Source organism: Capra hircus, chromosome 21 (assembly GCF_001704415.2).
Source record: "Capra hircus breed San Clemente chromosome 21, ASM170441v1, whole genome shotgun sequence".
Taxonomy (NCBI): domain Eukaryota; kingdom Metazoa; phylum Chordata; class Mammalia; order Artiodactyla; family Bovidae; genus Capra; species Capra hircus.
The window spans coordinates 19,407,487-19,424,498 of record NC_030828.1 but is presented as its reverse complement, the minus strand read 5'-3'; the positions used below and the strand labels follow the sequence as shown (position 1 = coordinate 19,424,498).

Genomic DNA, 17,012 nt, shown 5'->3' with positions numbered 1-17,012 from the left:
TTCCACCCCAGGGAGCTCCCAGCTCTCAGCACACACCTGCCCCTTCCTGGGGCTTCAGGGGGACCATCTTTGCCTGTGAGTTTGAGCTCACGGTCCTTCTCTCATTTTTTGACCCCCTCCCCCCGCTCATTGCATATCTGCCACTTTCCTATCTGGGGGGGAATTCCCAGAGGCTTTTCTGTAACTGAAAGTTAGTCCCCAGGTTCCATCTCAACAATGGCTTCCCACTGAGTCCTAAGTGCTTGATGTGATGCCCAAGACTGTGCATGTCTGTCCCTGTCAGACTCTACTTGCTCTCTCTCCCATAAACATTGCTCTGTGCCCCCTGCTCTGGCTTCTTCTGTGGGAAGTACCCTTCCCCTATCATCTCCTAAGGATGCGAACTCCAGATTGCAATCATTCTCTTAAAACAGCTTAATCCCAATAGTGGAAAATATAGCACCCCACCTTCCCCAAAGGCTTCAGTAGTCACCTTCTGAGCATCCTGTGATGCGGGTCCCAGAACTCCTGAGTCACAGAAGCAAAAGGGGACCATGAAGATGAGTGTGGGCATCATTGTCAGGACTCAGACTCCTTGGTCTGCCTCCAGAGGACTCTCTCATCTATTTGGGGACCTCGGGCATTTGGGGGGCACCACAAGGGGGAGCCCTGAGTATGAGCCCAGGACTCTGCTCACCCACACCTGAGGAGAAGGTAGTGCAGGAATCACCTGACTTACCTCTAAGGTCAGCTTCCTAACCTGAGTCCCGTGGGTCCATTAATGTCCTGGGAGATGGGTTCTAGGAGTTCTGTAACAGCCTTGTAACAGAACGCAATGTTTCCAGGGTATGTGCGTGCATATTTCTGGGATAGTCATATTCTCAATGGGAATTGTGTACTGGGAAAGCTGAAATGTTTCCAAGGGACTTTCTTGTATCTCCAAAAGAAGTAGGGTTTCCTAATATTATGTGCCAAACAGAATAAGTGAGGGAGCAAAAACTTAGGATTCTCTCTGCGTTGTCCGTCTGGAGAAGTGACCTCCCTTGGAATCAAGAGAAGCAGGTTCAGAAAGATCTGGTAGCCTCTCTGAGCATTTAATTTCCCCTGCTTGTCTCTTTCCCAAACTACAGCATCCGAGCATCCCTGGATTGAACTACAACTTTGTATCCTTTGACAACGTCTCCCCGTTTCCCCACCTCCCTGCCCCACCACTGTCCTACTTTCTGCCTCTGTGAATCTGTTTTTGTTTTTTTTTTTAAGATTCCACACATAAGTCTCCCTTTCCACTCAGTGTAACGTCCTCCAGGTTTGTCTGTGTTGTTGCTGATGTCAGAATTTCTTTCTTTTTTAGGGCTGAATAATATTCCGTGTGTGTGTTTCTTATTCTATTCACCCACTGATGGACACTCAGGTTATTTTCATCTTGCCATGATGAAATATCAGATAAGATGAAAGGGCAAAAACTAAAATTGCAGATTTGGAAAAACAGAATTTCTACAGATTGTTCTAAAGTGTTCCATTATTTAAAACACTATCAAAAGGTGGCATATACATATCTTGATACTTCTTGTTGTAAAATGTTATCAAACACTTTATAGAATGAGAGAACTTCTTGAATTTCATTTTCCATCAAAAGATAATCCATGCACCAATGTGTTGTAAACTACTGTTAAAATATAGAGCAATATAAACACCCTGCAAAGTTTCCACATGCCCTTTTGAGTAAATCCACCTCCCCAACCCAAGAGGGGACCACTTTCGATCTGCATAGTAGATTAGTTTAACCTATTTCAGAATCATACTGTGTGCATTCTTTTGTTTCTAGAATCTTTCAATTATCACAAAGTTTTTGAGATGCATCCATGTTTTGTGTAGTTTATAGTTCATCCTTGTATTGTAATACTCTGGGTTTGACTATATTACTGTGTTTATTCCCCTGTTGACTGATATATTGCCTGCTTCTAATTTGGGATTATTATGAGAAAGCTGCTATGAATGAACATTCTTATGTAAGACTTGTAGAGGAAGATTTCATTTCTGTTGAGAAAATACTTATGGTCGAAATTGCTGGGTCATGGGGTAATTTATGTTTGATTGTATAAGAAACTGTCAGATCCTTGAGTGTAGCTTTTACACACCCACAGTGATGTACACTGCCTGGAAAATCCCGTGGACGGAGGAGCCTGGTGGGCTGCAGTCCATGGGGTCGCTGAGAGTTGGACATGACTGAGCGACTTCACTTTCACTTTTCACTTTCATGCACTGGAGAAGGAAATGGCAACCCACTCCAGTGTTCCTGCCTGGAGAATCCCAGGGACGGGGGAGCCTGGTGGGCTGCCGTCTATGGGGTTGCATGGAGTCGCACAGAGTCGGACACAACCGAAGCGACTTAGCAGCAGCAGCAGCAGCAGTGATGTATGCACGTTCCAGTCGCTCCACGTGACCACTGCATTCTGCACTGCTTCTTCACTGACCTCCATTTCATTTTCTTCCTAACAACCGGAGCGGCAGTTCCAATCTGGGCATCTGAGTGGCCCAGCCGTAGAAAATGTTAGTGAGGCATCATCACTCACGGCTAAAATCCAACGTATTTCTCTGGCGTTCAGGCCTATCCAACACCTCTGTTACTCTGCACCTCATTTGTGATGCTCAGATAAGATGAAGGACTCTGTAGTGACCTGTCCACAATCACTGCTTACCACAGGGTAAAGGCTGAGCAGTATCAATCTGGGAGCAATGAGAGGTGGAGCTTGTGGGATCCAGGAAGGCTTCCTGGAGGAGGTGATGGGAGGTCAAGACAAGTTAGAATTAACAAGGCAAAAAGGCAGGAAAGAGTTGCAGGATTAAATGCTTTGCTCAAGGATCTCATGAGTCTTCTGTGGCAGAGCTGATGTGACTGCTGCTTGTGTGTAGGAAGGAGGAGGGAGAAGGGAGAATTAAGCCTGGCTAACTGGAGGCTGATTCATATCCTCGCTTGAGTCAGGAATGAGGCTTTGGGGTGGCACAAGGTAAGGATCTGGAGCTGAGACACTTCCCTAAAGCCAAGACCGCATGGCCTACAGCCTTGGAGCAAGGGTAGACAAGGAAAAACTATGCCCTTCAGCTAGAGGAATGGTCAAGGCTGACATCTGCCCCACACGAGTTTTGTGGTTTTTTTTTTTTAAGTTTCCACAAGAGGAATAGGAATTTCAGGTCTTCTTTTCTTGTGAGTTTGGGTCCAAATGTGCATGATCCCTGAGATCCAACAACTCCAACCTGGAAAATTAACACAGTCAGTGCCCAATAGGCGATTGATCTGGAGGGTCCTGAGCAGGAGCAGGTGCAGTTATTCTGGGTGAAGCTCCCAACCCAGTAGGACCCTTCCAGGAAAAGGGGTCCTGTAAAAGAGGGTCTCAGCTTAATGACAGAATACATGAGGAACAACCCACTGTGAGTCCCAGGAACTCCTGTGAACACACATCAATCAGAAATACTCAGTAAACAAATTCACTTTATTTGATAAAACACATTACAAAAAGAATCATGAAGTAAGGACAGGAAGATGTGAAAGAGGACCATAAAGGGCTGAAGTGTCTTCCCAAAATTATGTCTTCTCAGAACTTCAGAATGGGCCTTATTTAGAAGTAGGGTCTTTGCAGACATATTTAGTTAAGAATGAAGGGTGAGCCTGAAATCTCATGCCTGGTATCTTTATAAGAGAAATGAGAGAGAGATTTGCACACACATAGTTGAGAGAAGATGAGTACATGAAGGTGGAGGCAGAGACATAGATAAGCGGCCACAAGCTAAGAGGCCTCCAGAAGCTAAAAGAGGAAAGGAAGGGCCCTCTTTCTGAAGAATCTGAAGCAGCACAGCTCTGCTGACACCTTGATTTCAGACTTCAGGCTTCCAGGACAGTGAGAGAATAAATCTCTGTTGTTTTAAGCCATCAAACTTGTACCAACTTGTTGCAATAGTCCTAGGAAACCAAGGTAAGTTTCCAGAAAGGAAAAAAGAGTTTTTGTCTTATTTTTAAAAAGTTTACAGAGAGAATGCCTGACTTCCTGCCCTAGAGCATGGTGGTCACATGGATCCCAGGACCCCTTGTCATATCCTGTGTCCCCCAGTGTCTGAGACTCACAGGGGAGGATCCACTGATCTAGAGAAGGGTCCAAATGCCCGCAGGAGCCAGGAGAGAAGGAAATAAGTAAAAGGGATGGAGAAGACTAGGGCCCCTGGAGAGATTAGCTGCACTTGTTGGGGGTGGTTAAAAAGTAAGAGGCCATGTGCATGACATGGTCTTATGTTTATAAACCTGGAAAAAAACTACAGATATGTATCACAAACGTGTGCATGTATGTACGTGTGTGCATGCTCAGTCCCTCTGTCGTGTCAGACCCCATGGACTATAGCCCACTAGACTCACCTGCCAGTGGCATTTTCCCAGACAAGATTACTGGAGTGGGTTGCCATTCCCTTCTTCAGGGGATCTTCCTGACCCAGGGATCAAACCCATGTCTCCTGAGTCACCTTCATAGACAGGCAGATTCTTTACCAGTGAGCCACATGGGAAGCTGCATATGTACACACGTGTCTATGTATGATTTCAGAGCATGTGAAAGATGTTGAAGGCTGTACATGAGGTTGAGGATATGGATGATCCCTGGATGGAGAGGTGGACACTCCGTGAGCAGGCAGGAAGCTTGGCCACGCCCAAGAGTGTAAACCGGGCACATATGAGATGCTCATAGTCCTGCTTCATGTCAATTATACATGAGAAGAAGGAAATATAGAAAATGCTAAACAAAGGTGAGAATGAAAAGCAGTATAAAGTAAAGGACATGGCAGCTACTCAGCTTCACCCCTCCTTCCAGAGGCAACACGGCCCAGTGACACCAGATCTCCTGAAGCTTCAAGAGGAACTGGAAATCCAGATTTCCATGTGAAATTAAAACACTGCAGCTCCCAACACTTCAGGAAGAAATAATACTGATTCTAAACAATCTCTCCTAAAAACTCTGTGAAGAGAAACCAAACACATCCCTGGGCCACCTTCAGGACCACCTTCAGGTGTTTGCAACACCTGATCTGGAAGAATGAAGCGTTCATGCACTTTTGTCCAAAGTGGGGCTAGGGCCTTCTGTGTCCTCTGTGAGAGGGAGGGGAACAGGTAGCCGGCGTGGATTGAGTGTGTTTTGTGCCAGGCCCTTTCATGAGCCCTTCACATGCTATTATTTATTTAATTGACATAAATCAGGTATTAAGTTTCCTTATCCTACACAAATGAGGAAACTGAGGCTTTGATGACTAACTTGCCCAAGATCATTCAGTTATGAAGTGTCTCTTCCAGGCCCCACAGCCTCCCTGTCACTCTGAGTGTCCATCTCCCCTCCTCCTTCTCTGCCCTTCTGAATGCCTCCTCCTTCCTCTGTCCTCACCTTGACCTTCCTGGCTCACTGTCTTCCAGTCCACGTGCCTGGCTGCTGGGGCAGGCAGGGCTCAGCCACATCCAGGCTGCTCTGATGGGGGCACCATGTCCAGGCTCACAGACTAGAGTGGAGGAGGGCTGCAGGGAGACTCAGGCAAGCTTCCACTTCCTGCTTTCCAGGTGGGGGAACTGAGGCCCAGAGAGGGCACAGGCCTGACCCAGGGTCACACAGCTGGAATTCCCATGCCTCTCCCACCCCAAATCTTCCCTCTGTGCCATTAAAAGTCTCCAGAATTATCTTTCACCCTTAAGTGGAAATCCCAGTGGCAGATCAGGGAGTTAAGTTGGTAACAAACTGGAGTACAGAGCATTAACATCCCAGAGTAACATATATCTGGTGCTCCTCCCCACCCCGGCAGTGCCCACTGGGAGGCCCACAGGCCCCAGGGCTCCACTGCCAGTTGGGGCTCAAGGAGCTCTGTGAGTCCAGGGAGGTTCTCAGGTTTGCTCTGTGTTTCTCTTTCCTCCTCAGCCTGTCCCAGGTTTTATTATCAGCAAAAGTGATATAATAATCCCCTGATGGCAGGAAGTTGGCTGGGGCTCAGGGTGCTGGCCCTTCCACCCTGGGGGCCTCTCAGCAAATAGTCCCTTGGAAACAAGGCAGCTATCCCTGAGGAGGGGGCGGGCTGGGACGGGCCTCACTCCCCCACACACTGGACCCTGGAGGAGCCCCTGTGTGAGCAGGACTGCAGCCCTGGCTGGTGGGACTGCCTTGGGCAGGTGACCTGGGCAATTCCATGGTCTCCGGGGTCCCTGCCACTCTGCCCACGTGTCCCTGTCACAGCCCCGAAACCCCTTCAGGCCCCTGTTCTCCTGTCTCAGTTCCTGTTCAGGCCCCTCCTCCATGGGGAAGGTTGGCTCCATGCCTGCATCTCTTCTGGGTCAGAAGACCCCTACTGGGCTGCCTCAGGGCCACTGGGACCCTGGAATCCCCCCACCCAGTCATCTCCACTCTATCATCCCCATCCCCCACTCCAGTCCAGGGTGCATCCTCAGGGCTGTCTCCTCCCAGGGGTTAAGGAGGTGCCTCCTCTTTCAGCTCCTGCCCTTAAAATGGTCCATCTGTCCATCCCTATCCCCTCACTGGGAGGTCCTGAAAAGCTCCACATCAGCATCAGACACAGCATACTTGTTCATTTCCAGTCCCTTGGTTCCCACCCTGGAAGCTGCTAACCAGTCTCCCAGGTCAGAAAAATCCTGCTCATGTAGGACTACTCCTAGATCTTTCCAGACTCGCATCTGGATGGCTCCTTTGAAGCTGAAAAGCCAAACATTGTTTACTTATTCTGTGGTTTCTCCATGACTCTCCTCCTTGGAGTCATGCTGGGTTGGGGTCTCCCTTCCCAAATGAGGAAGAATCAAACGTTAAGGCAAAATTGAGGCAAGGGGATTCAGAATAGTTGCTACTATTACCAAAAGGTGTGGGGTCTGGTTGTTCACTGCCTAAAAGTCAATAAGCAGGCCAGGTTGGTGGGAAGGAAAGTTTACTTCATTTCAGATGGTGGCAATTTGACGGGAGAGTGGATGTCTATCCCAAGGCTGACTCCCCTCCCCCTCCTATCCACCGTACACCCCTGCCAAGCAGGAGGTGAGAGCCTTTATAGGCTGAGGGAGGGGGCTACATGCAGAAACGGCACAGTCAGCTCTGACAGTCATCTTCAGATGGGTCCTCGGTGGTCTGACTAGCGTCATCTTGATTGTTTTAAGTACAGTTAATCTGCAGCTCTAGGGTTGGTTTGTTTCCATTTGTTTGAGGCCAGTTCTCAGAACTGGCAGCTTATGTCATGGCTACAGTCTGATCATCACGTAGTTGACTTCTTCCACCTGGTAGGGGTTCCAGTACCTATAAGACGGCTCACGGGATACGGCTCAGAATACAGGATACGGCTCAGAATACAGGATACGGTTCAGAATACAGGATGTGGCTCAGAATACTATCTATAGCCCTCAGGGAGGAACTAAAGATCCTTAACTACACCTAATGAGCTCATTATTATTATTTGGTCTCCTTTGTCTGTTTTCCTTTGTTTCTGCATGTTCTCATTTCTCTGATTAAACTCATTCTTTAAAGTTTTCCATAGACAAAAGGCAGGCAGAGGTCATGGAGGGAAGGACAATAGAGTCCTGCTCTGTTTCACTACTTCCCACATCATCTTGTTCCCACAGCCTTGCTCTCGCCCCATGGCTCCTCCCTGTTCACCCCTGAAGCTGCCCTCCTCCGGGTGGGGCTGTGTCCCCTCAGATGGCAGCTCCTTCTAGTGATGCTGCGGGGAGGAGAGGCCGGGTCGTGTGTCTTCAGGTTGCTGTGGAAGGAGCTGCAACTGCTGCTGCTAAGTCGCTTCATTCGTGTCCGACTCAGTGCGACCCCATAGACAGCAGCCCACCAGGCTCCCCCGTCCCTGGGATTCTCCAGGCAAGAACACTGGAGTGGGTTGCCATTTCCTTCTCCAATGCATGAAAGTGAAAAGTGAAAGTGAAGTCGCTCAGTCTTGTCCTACTCTTAGCGACCCCATGGACTGCAGCCCTCTAGGCTCCTCTGTCCATGGGATTCTCCAGGCAAGAGTACTGGAGTGGGGTGCCATGGTGCTATAGCCGTGTCCTGGGTCCCAGAGCCCCGAGCTTTGGTCCTGGGCTCCCACCCATGGGCTCTGTTGATATATCGGCTATACAGCAAACCATTCAAATCCACACATTTGGCATTTTTATCTGGGGTTCCCACATCCTGTTCATGCCACCTTAAGGAAAGCACTTAATTCTCTGAGCCTTAAGTTTTGTCATGTGTAAAATGGGGTTAGCAGTACAATCCTCAGTCCCATTTCTGAAACTCTTGGGGTCAGATATAATTCAAAATTCAGTTTTTTCAGCTTCAGGTATGTGACATGGTATATCTCTATGTGACATGACACCCCACTGGGGTCTGAAAAGACCTTGTAATCAACCATATTAGTGTTTTGTTTCTGCAACTGAACTTTTGAACATTCACATGAAGTGAAATAAATAGAGATCACAAATTGTCTCATGTCTGTTTAGGTTAAATTTTGTTATTAAAATTTTTTTTTAATTTGCTTTCAATTTTGAGAGACCTGAAGTGTTGGGATTAGAGATAAGGGCCATCCTATCCTGTGTCTCCATAGATAATGGCCCATAGCTCAGAGAGATGCAGGATGTTCATGGTTTGAGGCCAGACCCAGCCCAGCTGTGAGGTTTGGGATAAGACCAGTCTCCTGACAAGGCCAAGGGTGATGGGTGGGGAGAACCATTCTGGAGTGGCTGCGCTGTTACCTGAGTTTCTGGGCCACTGGCTCTAACTCCATGGATTCTGAGCCTCAGCTGTCACAGGGCCCTGAGCCTTTTCCAGGTGTCTGGCTTAATCCACCTCCAGAACTGGACCTTTCTCTGGCAGGTCCTCAGTGAAGACCACTGCCGTACTGTGACCGTGACTTGCCTGACCATCACAGCACCATGTCCACCGGGGTCACATACCGAAACCTGGAGGCCTGGAATACAGTGTGCTGCTTCCTCCGCCTGCCACAGCTCTTCTGTACCTGTATGGCCTTCTCCCTGGTGGCCGACATGGGCATTTCGAGAGGGAACATAGGTAACTGGTCCATGACCATCTGGGGCTTCTGTTTTGCTGTGACACTCATAATAGTCACAGTCGAGCTTTTTGATTTCGAATCACGCTTTCCTTTCTTCTGGTACAACCTCTCCATCACCTACGCCTGCTACGCCACCCTCCTCTGCCTCTTGGCCTCCAGCATCTACTCCGTCACCTATGTCCAGTTCCTGCCTGATGGACCTCTCCAGGACCGGGCCGTCGCAGCCACTGCAGTCTCCTGTATCGCTTCTGCACTTTATGCCATAGATGTGGCCTTTGTGTGGAACTGGTATGAGTTCGATGAGATCACCTGCTATGTGCACACTGTGCCAGGCCTGCTGAAGGTGCTGGAGACCTTCATGGCCGGCATCATCTTTACCTTCCTCAGCAACACCTCCCTGTACCTGCACCAGCCAGCCTTGGAGTGGTGCGTGGCCATGTACTCCATCTGCTTCATCCTGGCAGCACTAGCTATGCTGCTAAAACTGGGTGGCTGGGAGAACATACTGCCTGTCCGCTTCCCCATTTTCCAGTTGGGGCTAACCTTGTTCTCCGTCCTTCTCTACATCAGCGCTCTGGTCCTCTGGCTGCTTTACCAATTCTATGAGGAATTCGGCGGGCAGCCCCAGTGGTCCAATGATATCAGCTGTTTCGATGACCTCATGTGCACCTGGATCCAGCGGATGGCTGTGGCCATCCTGACAGCCATTAACCTATTGATTTATGTGGCTGACCTGGTGTACTGGGCCTGCCAAGTTTTCTATCGGGACTGAGGACCAGCCCAGGGACTTCTGATCCCCTCTGGTCACAGGAGGTCTCCTCACTGAGCTCTGTTATCCTTTGATGTCCTCAATGGATGTAAACTTGGGCAAACTCTGGGAGATGGTGAGGGACAGGGAAGCCTGGCTTGCTGCAGTCCATGGGGTCGCAGAGAGTCAGACACGACTCAGCAAGTGAACAACAGCGATGTCCTCTGATGTCCTCTTCTGGCTCCCTCACTCCCTCTTCACATCTTTCCCCACTCATCTCTCTCTTTTCTGTTTCCTTCCCTCCATCTGCTCTGTCTCCTTCCTATTTTCCTTGGCTGCCCATGTCCTGTTTTGCTTCTTTCTCTTGCTTCTCTCATCTTTTCTACATTTTCTGTTTTTTGCCCCTTTTCTGGTCATCCTTGGTTTCTCATCTCCTGTGTCCTGACCACCTCTCCCCATTTTCCTTCTTCTGATCCATCAGGACCTGAGACTCATTCCTTCTCTGTCCACCGCCCCCTCCCACCTCCTAAGGTGCTAACTCCACAGCACACAGCCCTCTGTGCAGCAGTTCACACCCTGAGCCTCCAGAGGGGTCTCATTGCCAAAGCAAGTCTGTCCACCCGGGGGTGCCTTAGTTGGTGTGTATGTGGGGAGAGTTAGGGGGTAGGTTGGGAGGGGTTGGTGGCTGGAGGTATGTAGCTAGAATTTGGCCTCCTTTCTCCCAGTGGAGAGGGATGTACAGTGTACCTCCCCTTTAAGTCACACAAAAATCTCTGGAGGTCAGTAATTCCCAGTGAGCAGGACCCTGGATCCCTGGGTCCCATCTTGTGTTCAGCCCCACCTGAAATTGGCTCCAGAGTTTTTCCAGGCTTACTAAATATCTGCTGTGTAGAGGTCATCTTAACAGAGATTGGGATACATTTTATCCCAACTACTTTCTGGGAAAATAAAAAAGGAGCTGAAAAAAATCACAAGGTCTTGAAGACATCTGTCTGCAGTATTTTTGGGGGGCTGTGATGTGGCCCTCCTATCTCAGTGATCAAAGCAGCAGGTCCTGCCTCTGCAGGGAGCCATATCCTGGAGCTGACAGACTAGTAAGACATGTGGTCCAGTGGACTCGGCTACTTTTACCAGAACTAGATGAGCAATAGCACTTGAGTGGTCTATCAGCGAAATCTTTACCTGGCCTGGAAATGAGCATTCCTACCAACCTGGGCAAATTGGTTAACGATGTATCTGAAAACTTGGTTGAAATTAAGATGGAACTAGAGGGGCTGTGTAATAAAGAGTGCTGTCTACCATCCAGTTCTACAAGAATGTAGTCATCAGCTACTACAGTCACTGATCTACAATCCACGTTGAAAGGAATTGAGGGCAAAGATCAGGATAAGGCACTTTGCGCTCTGGGAAAACTGGAAGAACTGGCCTCAAAGAGATATTTTCAGGAGAAACTTTTATGGATCTAATTTCTTGCACCCTCTCATGCTCTTGCAGAAAAGGGCTAAAACAGGGCTAAGATGCCTGTTCCTCAGGAGGACTGTTTATTATTCTGAGGTTGGCTTGAATAAAATTTCCCATTTCTTTCTTAGACTGTTGATTAATTTTTCATTGACAAAATCAAGTATGCACTGATGTCTACAAGTCTGGGTAAAGAATCTCATATTCTTCTATTTTCCTAAATCAAACTGAACACAACACTGGGAGCTCACTTCTAAGAGGAGATGCCTCTGTGCTTTAGTAAAAGAATTGTCCAGGGTGGGCTCACCTGAGGGGCTCACTGTCCAAGCCTGTGGTTCATGACGGCGGCTACTCCCTCCTGTTCCAGGTGGGGGGGGAGTTAAGTGTCATTTGTCATTTGTCACAATTCCAAGACTGGTCTTATCCCCTCACTATGGAGCTCAAAAGAGAGTGTAAATGTCCTCTGCTTAGTCCAACCCTCTTGTCATAGAGGAGGAGCAGCTGGACCCCAGGGAGGGGCAGGACTTGTCCAGAGTCACCCTGTGTGTGGCAGAGTCAGAGTCAGGACGCAGGTGTCCTGTCCCCAGGTCGGCTGTCCGTTCACGGACGCACACTGCTTGTGACAAGTGTGGCAGCAGCATCCTCCAGGCTGGGATTCTGCCCCGTCTACCCTCGTTCTGCACAAACCTGCCCTGTCCCCCCGAGGAGGGCACTCATTGCTGCTGAGTCCATTTCCTCATCTGCTAGAGGGGGGAGGGGTGCCGGAGACCCCTGGTTCCTCCCAGCCCCCCTCTTCCCAGGGCGCCTGGACTTGTCAGTCCTGGAGACTCAGACGTGGAGATGGCAGCCGGCTGCCTCCCCTCTGGCCACCCTCTCTGCTTGTTTCCGCTTGGCTGCTGGGTCCTGTTGATTGGTCATATCCTTTCTGATTACACAGACCCTCCTTCCCCACAACCTCTGCTTGGTGGGAAACATGTTTCTCTTTTATAACATGAGTTTCCTCAGTCACCTCCCAGTGTTCCAACTCTCTAGTGATTTTTGTCAAAACACAAACTGCTTCTAGGTGCCCCCACAGTCTGAGGTGTCCCAGAATCCCTTGTTCCTGCACATTCTTGTCCTCCCACTTCTTCAGAGTCCAGCTCAGCAGTCTGAATGCTCTCGCTCTGTTTGGAGAGCTCATGTTACCTTTAGGGAATACAAAGTTCATTCTGTTAAGAGTACAGAAAGACTGACCATATGCAGGGGAAGTGGAAACAGAAGCCTAGAATGAGAGGCAGACCTGGGGTCCCCGGCTGGGTCCACAGTCACAGGTGCTCCTGGCTCCAGTCCAGTGGCCCCTCAGCCCTGGTCTGGTCTCTCTGGGGATGAATGGTGATCATGTGGAGAGCAGAGCCCAAGAGATCAGCTTTCTAGTTCCGATTTTGCAACTCATCTGCCATGAGCACAGACGAGTCTTGTCACTGATCTGAGCCTCAGTTTCCCATTTATAAAATAAGCAAATTATAATAAAGGGATTATTATTAAGCTATTTTCCCTGAGGCTCTAAGTTTCCAGTGAGTTGATGGGGTTGTAAGTAGGTTGATGGCATCATCCACCACTTTTCTCTAACCAGAGCTGTATGAAATGAATTCTCTCACTCAAGATCTCACTTGATAATAAAGGTGGATAGGTTTAAAATAACCCAAGTGCTCATCTTTAGGACAAATATTAATAAACCATGGTGTAGCCACAAGATGGAATACTACTATACACCTTGGAAAAATGAGGCATCTTTCAAAATAATAATAAGAAAATATCCCCAGGATTTATAAGGAAAAAACAGTAAGATACAGAATTATGAATGAATTTTAAATTATCAAAGGAGAGAAAAGAAAAATAAACACGTCTGTATTTGCTTGATTCACATCAAAAAGCACATGAAGGACTCCTAGGTGTCCAGGGGAGCAGTTTCCTGGTCCCGGTGGGGGAGGGGAGCTGAGGGCTGAGTGAGGAGGGATTATATGGCTCAATATATGGCTTTTCAGAACAACTTGATTCTGAAACATGGAAGTAAATTAACTTTTTAAGAAAACAAAATTCAAGCTTGAAAAATATCCCAAGAGGAGAAGAAGGGTCAGGGGAGGGACGGTTGGCAGATGGCCTCCATGTTCCCTGCAGACTTGATGGACAGGCTGGGGGAGGAGCTGAGAGATGCCCGCACAGGCTTGTCTCCAAAGGCAGAAGGAAGGGAGGTACTTCGGGTCCAGGGGTCTGGGGAGGGGAAGCTGTGGCCCCCAAGCCCACCTTCTGGGTGACCAGGGCCTTCTCCAGCCCTTTAGCACACAGAGTTGATGGAGAAGACCCCCCATTCACCTGGTGCCCAAGCCTCAGTCCCTTCCCTTGCTCCCTGCCTGGCCTGGGCTCCCTGTCTCCTGGGGCAGCGGCCAGAGGCTCTCTTCTCAGCCAGCCAGAGCCTCCTCCAGGCAGGGTAACTCCAGCTGATGTCCCCCAGACTGTGGCCTGAGCTGCATCCAGAACAGAGCTGAGGGCACAGATGTTCCCATTCTCTGGCTTTTCTTGGAAAATCATGGAGATGATTTCCTCAATCCAGCTTTGAGTGGCAAGAAGAGGGATAATTCTCTCCTGCAGCCTCAGGCACCTGGCTGTCCATTCTGGTTGGGGATGGCAGTGCTGGCTGCCAATCCAAGCAGCCCTTGTCTGTGAGGCTGGCTGTGAATGTCCTTGTAGAGAGGCTGGTGGCTGGAAAGAGAGTGATGAGCTCCATCAGCCCCCACATAAAGTCTCCACACTGTTTTTTTCTGGCTGGTTTTCCAACAGGGACTGATCTGACTGAAATAGGAGTGCTGTTGCAGGATCTCTTGGTGGGGCACTGCAGCCAGACCAGGACACACAGTGTCCTGGACATGACTCCTGGACCCAAAGGAAGGATTCCAACCTCGTTCCCACAGATCCACAACTCTTGCAAGTCCACTACCCTTGTTTCCTAGTTTTATAAACGAGAGGAGGGATGAGGTGCTGAAGGTCAGCAGGGGGCACCTATCCCTCTTCCTGCACCCTTGCCTGGAAGCTCCCCAATGCTGAGGCACCAATATCAAGATGAGATGAATGGACCTCTGAGAGGGGGTGTCACCCCCAGGAAATAATGTCACCCTCCAGGGAATAAATGCAACTGGAAAAGTGAGGTGGAGGTGGGGTATTAATTAAGTCCCAGGGACATCTTCTTGGACCCACAGGATTCAGGATGTTAAGGAAATTGACACTTGTCTCCATACCAGCTCAAGCACTTGTTGCCGTCTCAGTGCTGGGTGATGTCCACTGACACTCAGCTCAGAGAGAAAAAAGAAAGAGATGAGAGGAGGACCCAAGGGAGTAGAGAGAATATGGAGCCAGGTTACTGCTAAAGATGCATGTTCCCAAAGCAAGAGAGTTTTTGCCCTGAAGAGATGAAAGCCTCTAGTCCTTGGGGTGGAGAAGGCAATGGCACCCCACTCCAGTACTCTTGCCTGGAAAATCCCATGGATGGAGGAGCCTGGAAGGCTGCAGTCCATGGGGTCGCTGAGGGTCGGACATGACTGAGCGACTTCACTTTCACTTTTCACTTTCATGCATTGGAGAAGGAAATGGCAACCTACTCCAGCGTTCTTGCCTGGAGAATCCCAGGGATGGGGGAGCCTGGTGGGCCGCCATCTATGGGGTCGCACAGAGTCGGACACGACTGAAGCGACTTAGCAGCAGCAGCAGCAGCAGTCCTTGGGGTGGGGTGAACTCCACCAGGCAGGCAGCCCTCACTGCTCTCGAATTCTCCGGGAGATGCGGTAGAGCTCCATAGTTGCCCTAGCATCTTCCACTGAATTATGTCACAGCATGCTGTCCTGCAGACACAAGACAGAGAGGGGCTGGGGGTTGAATCCAGGCACCATGGGACTCGGGCCTTCCCTGCTAACATCCTGACACCCAGGGCTGAAGTGGGTCAGGGATGAATCTAACACCCTGGACTCGGCAGGTGTCTGGAGCAGGCCTGGCTTCACCCATGAGCCTGGGGCCCAGGCAGGACCAGGCAAGGAATCCAGGTCCTGAGGCCAGGTGTGCAGTCCAGGGGCTTCCCATATGCTGGATGGGGGCAGGGCACTGTGAAAATACTGGAGTGGGTTGCCATGCCCTCCTCTAGGGGATCTTCCTGACCCAGGGATCGAACCTGCATCTCTTATACCTCCTGCATTGGCAGACAGGTTCTTTACCACTAGCACCACCTGGGAAGCCCCCCTAGCTTATACCCTTCCTCTTTTCTTTAGATAAACTATGAGGAAAACCTGGGGAGTTAGGAATGGATTCTTCGGGACATGACTTCACATTTTCCCCAGGATTAGTAGCTTCCTCAAAAAAGCTATTTTTCTTTTAACCGACACTTGTCCCTCACAATTGGACTTCTGAAAAGAGGCAGCCAAACCTGAAGGAGGTCCCTAAATAAGGATCCAGGGCGAGGACATCATGACTTGTAAAGAAGAGGGAACTGGGAGCTCCTGAGCTGATCCTCAGTCCTTGAAAAAACCATGTGGGCCAAGAACACCAAGTCGACCACGTAAATCAGCAGGTTGATGGCTGTCAGGGCGGCCACAGCCAGTTGCTGGTCCCAGGTACACACAGAGTAGATGAGCCCGTCATTGCAGCTCGACCGCTCGGGCTGGCCACCAAACTGCTCGTCAAACTGGTAGAGAGGCCAGAGGACCAGAGCGCTGGTGTAGAGGAGGACGGAGAGCAGGGTCAGCCCCAGAAGAAAAGTGGGAAAGGCAATGGGCAGCCTGTTGTCGCAGCCACACCAGTTCAGCAGAAGGGCTGCGGCTGCCAGGAGGAAGCAGATGGAGTACACGGCCACGTACCACACCAGGGCCGGCTGGCACAGGTACAGGTGGCTGTCAATGACAAAGGCGAAGATGACACCAGCCACAAAAGTCTCCAGGCCCTTGAGCAGTCCTGGCACAGTGACCATGTAGCCGGTGATCACGCCGAGCCAGACCCAGGTCCGAGCCAGACCCAGGTCTGAGCCCAGGCCACTTCGCTGGCATAAGCCACAGAAGCAATGCAGGAGAAGGCAGTGGCGGCGATGGCATGATCCTGGGAGCGGCCGCGGGGGAAGAACCAGATGTAAGTGATGGGGTAAACAATGGAGGGCGAGATGCAGAGGAGGGCAGTGTAACAGGCATAGGTGATGAGGAAGTTGTACCAGGAGAAGGGGAAGCGGGACTGGAGCCCACAGAACTTGATTATGAGGATGACGAGGGTAACGAGAAAGCAGAAGCACTAGATGAATATGGACCAGTTACTTACGGCCCCCAACCAAGTGCCCACGCTGGCCGCAAGGAAGAAGGCCAGGCAGGTGGAGAGCAGCTGCAACAGGTGGAGGAAGTAGCCCAGGAGGATTGCAGAAAGCAGGCCTGAGGATGAGCACATGGTGATCCTGAAGTCAGATCAGTCTCTGTCACCGATATGGCAGTGGTCTTCCCTGAGGACCCATCAGAGAAAGATCCATCTCTGGAGGGGGATTAATCAGATGCCTGGAAAAGACTCAGAGTCCTGTGACTGCTGAAACTCAGGATCTGTGGAGTTAGAACCAGTGGCTCAGACACCTGGGTAACAGCACAACCGCTTCAGAATGGTTCTCCCTACCCATCACCCTCGGCCTCGTCAGGAGACTTGTCTTATCCCAAACCTCACAGCTGGGTTAGGTCTGGCATTAATCCATGAATATATATTTTTTTAATTA

General features: G+C 49.9%; 1 protein-coding gene and 1 pseudogene across 1 annotated transcript; one reads left to right on the top strand and one right to left on the bottom strand.

Moving 5' to 3' along the window:
- On the top strand, nt 8,909–9,817 carry LOC102181340 (myeloid-associated differentiation marker-like). The gene has a single exon (XM_013972940.1). The coding sequence runs from the start codon at nt 8,909–8,911 to the stop codon at nt 9,815–9,817; it is 909 nt and encodes a 302-aa protein (XP_013828394.1).
- LOC102181075 lies at nt 15,738–16,699 on the bottom strand (annotated as a pseudogene).

What these genes read in the sequence shown, in the direction of transcription:
- LOC102181340 (XM_013972940.1), top strand. Translation starts at nt 8,909, where the DNA reads ATGTCCACCGGGGTCACATACCGAAACCTGGAGGCCTGGAATACAGTG.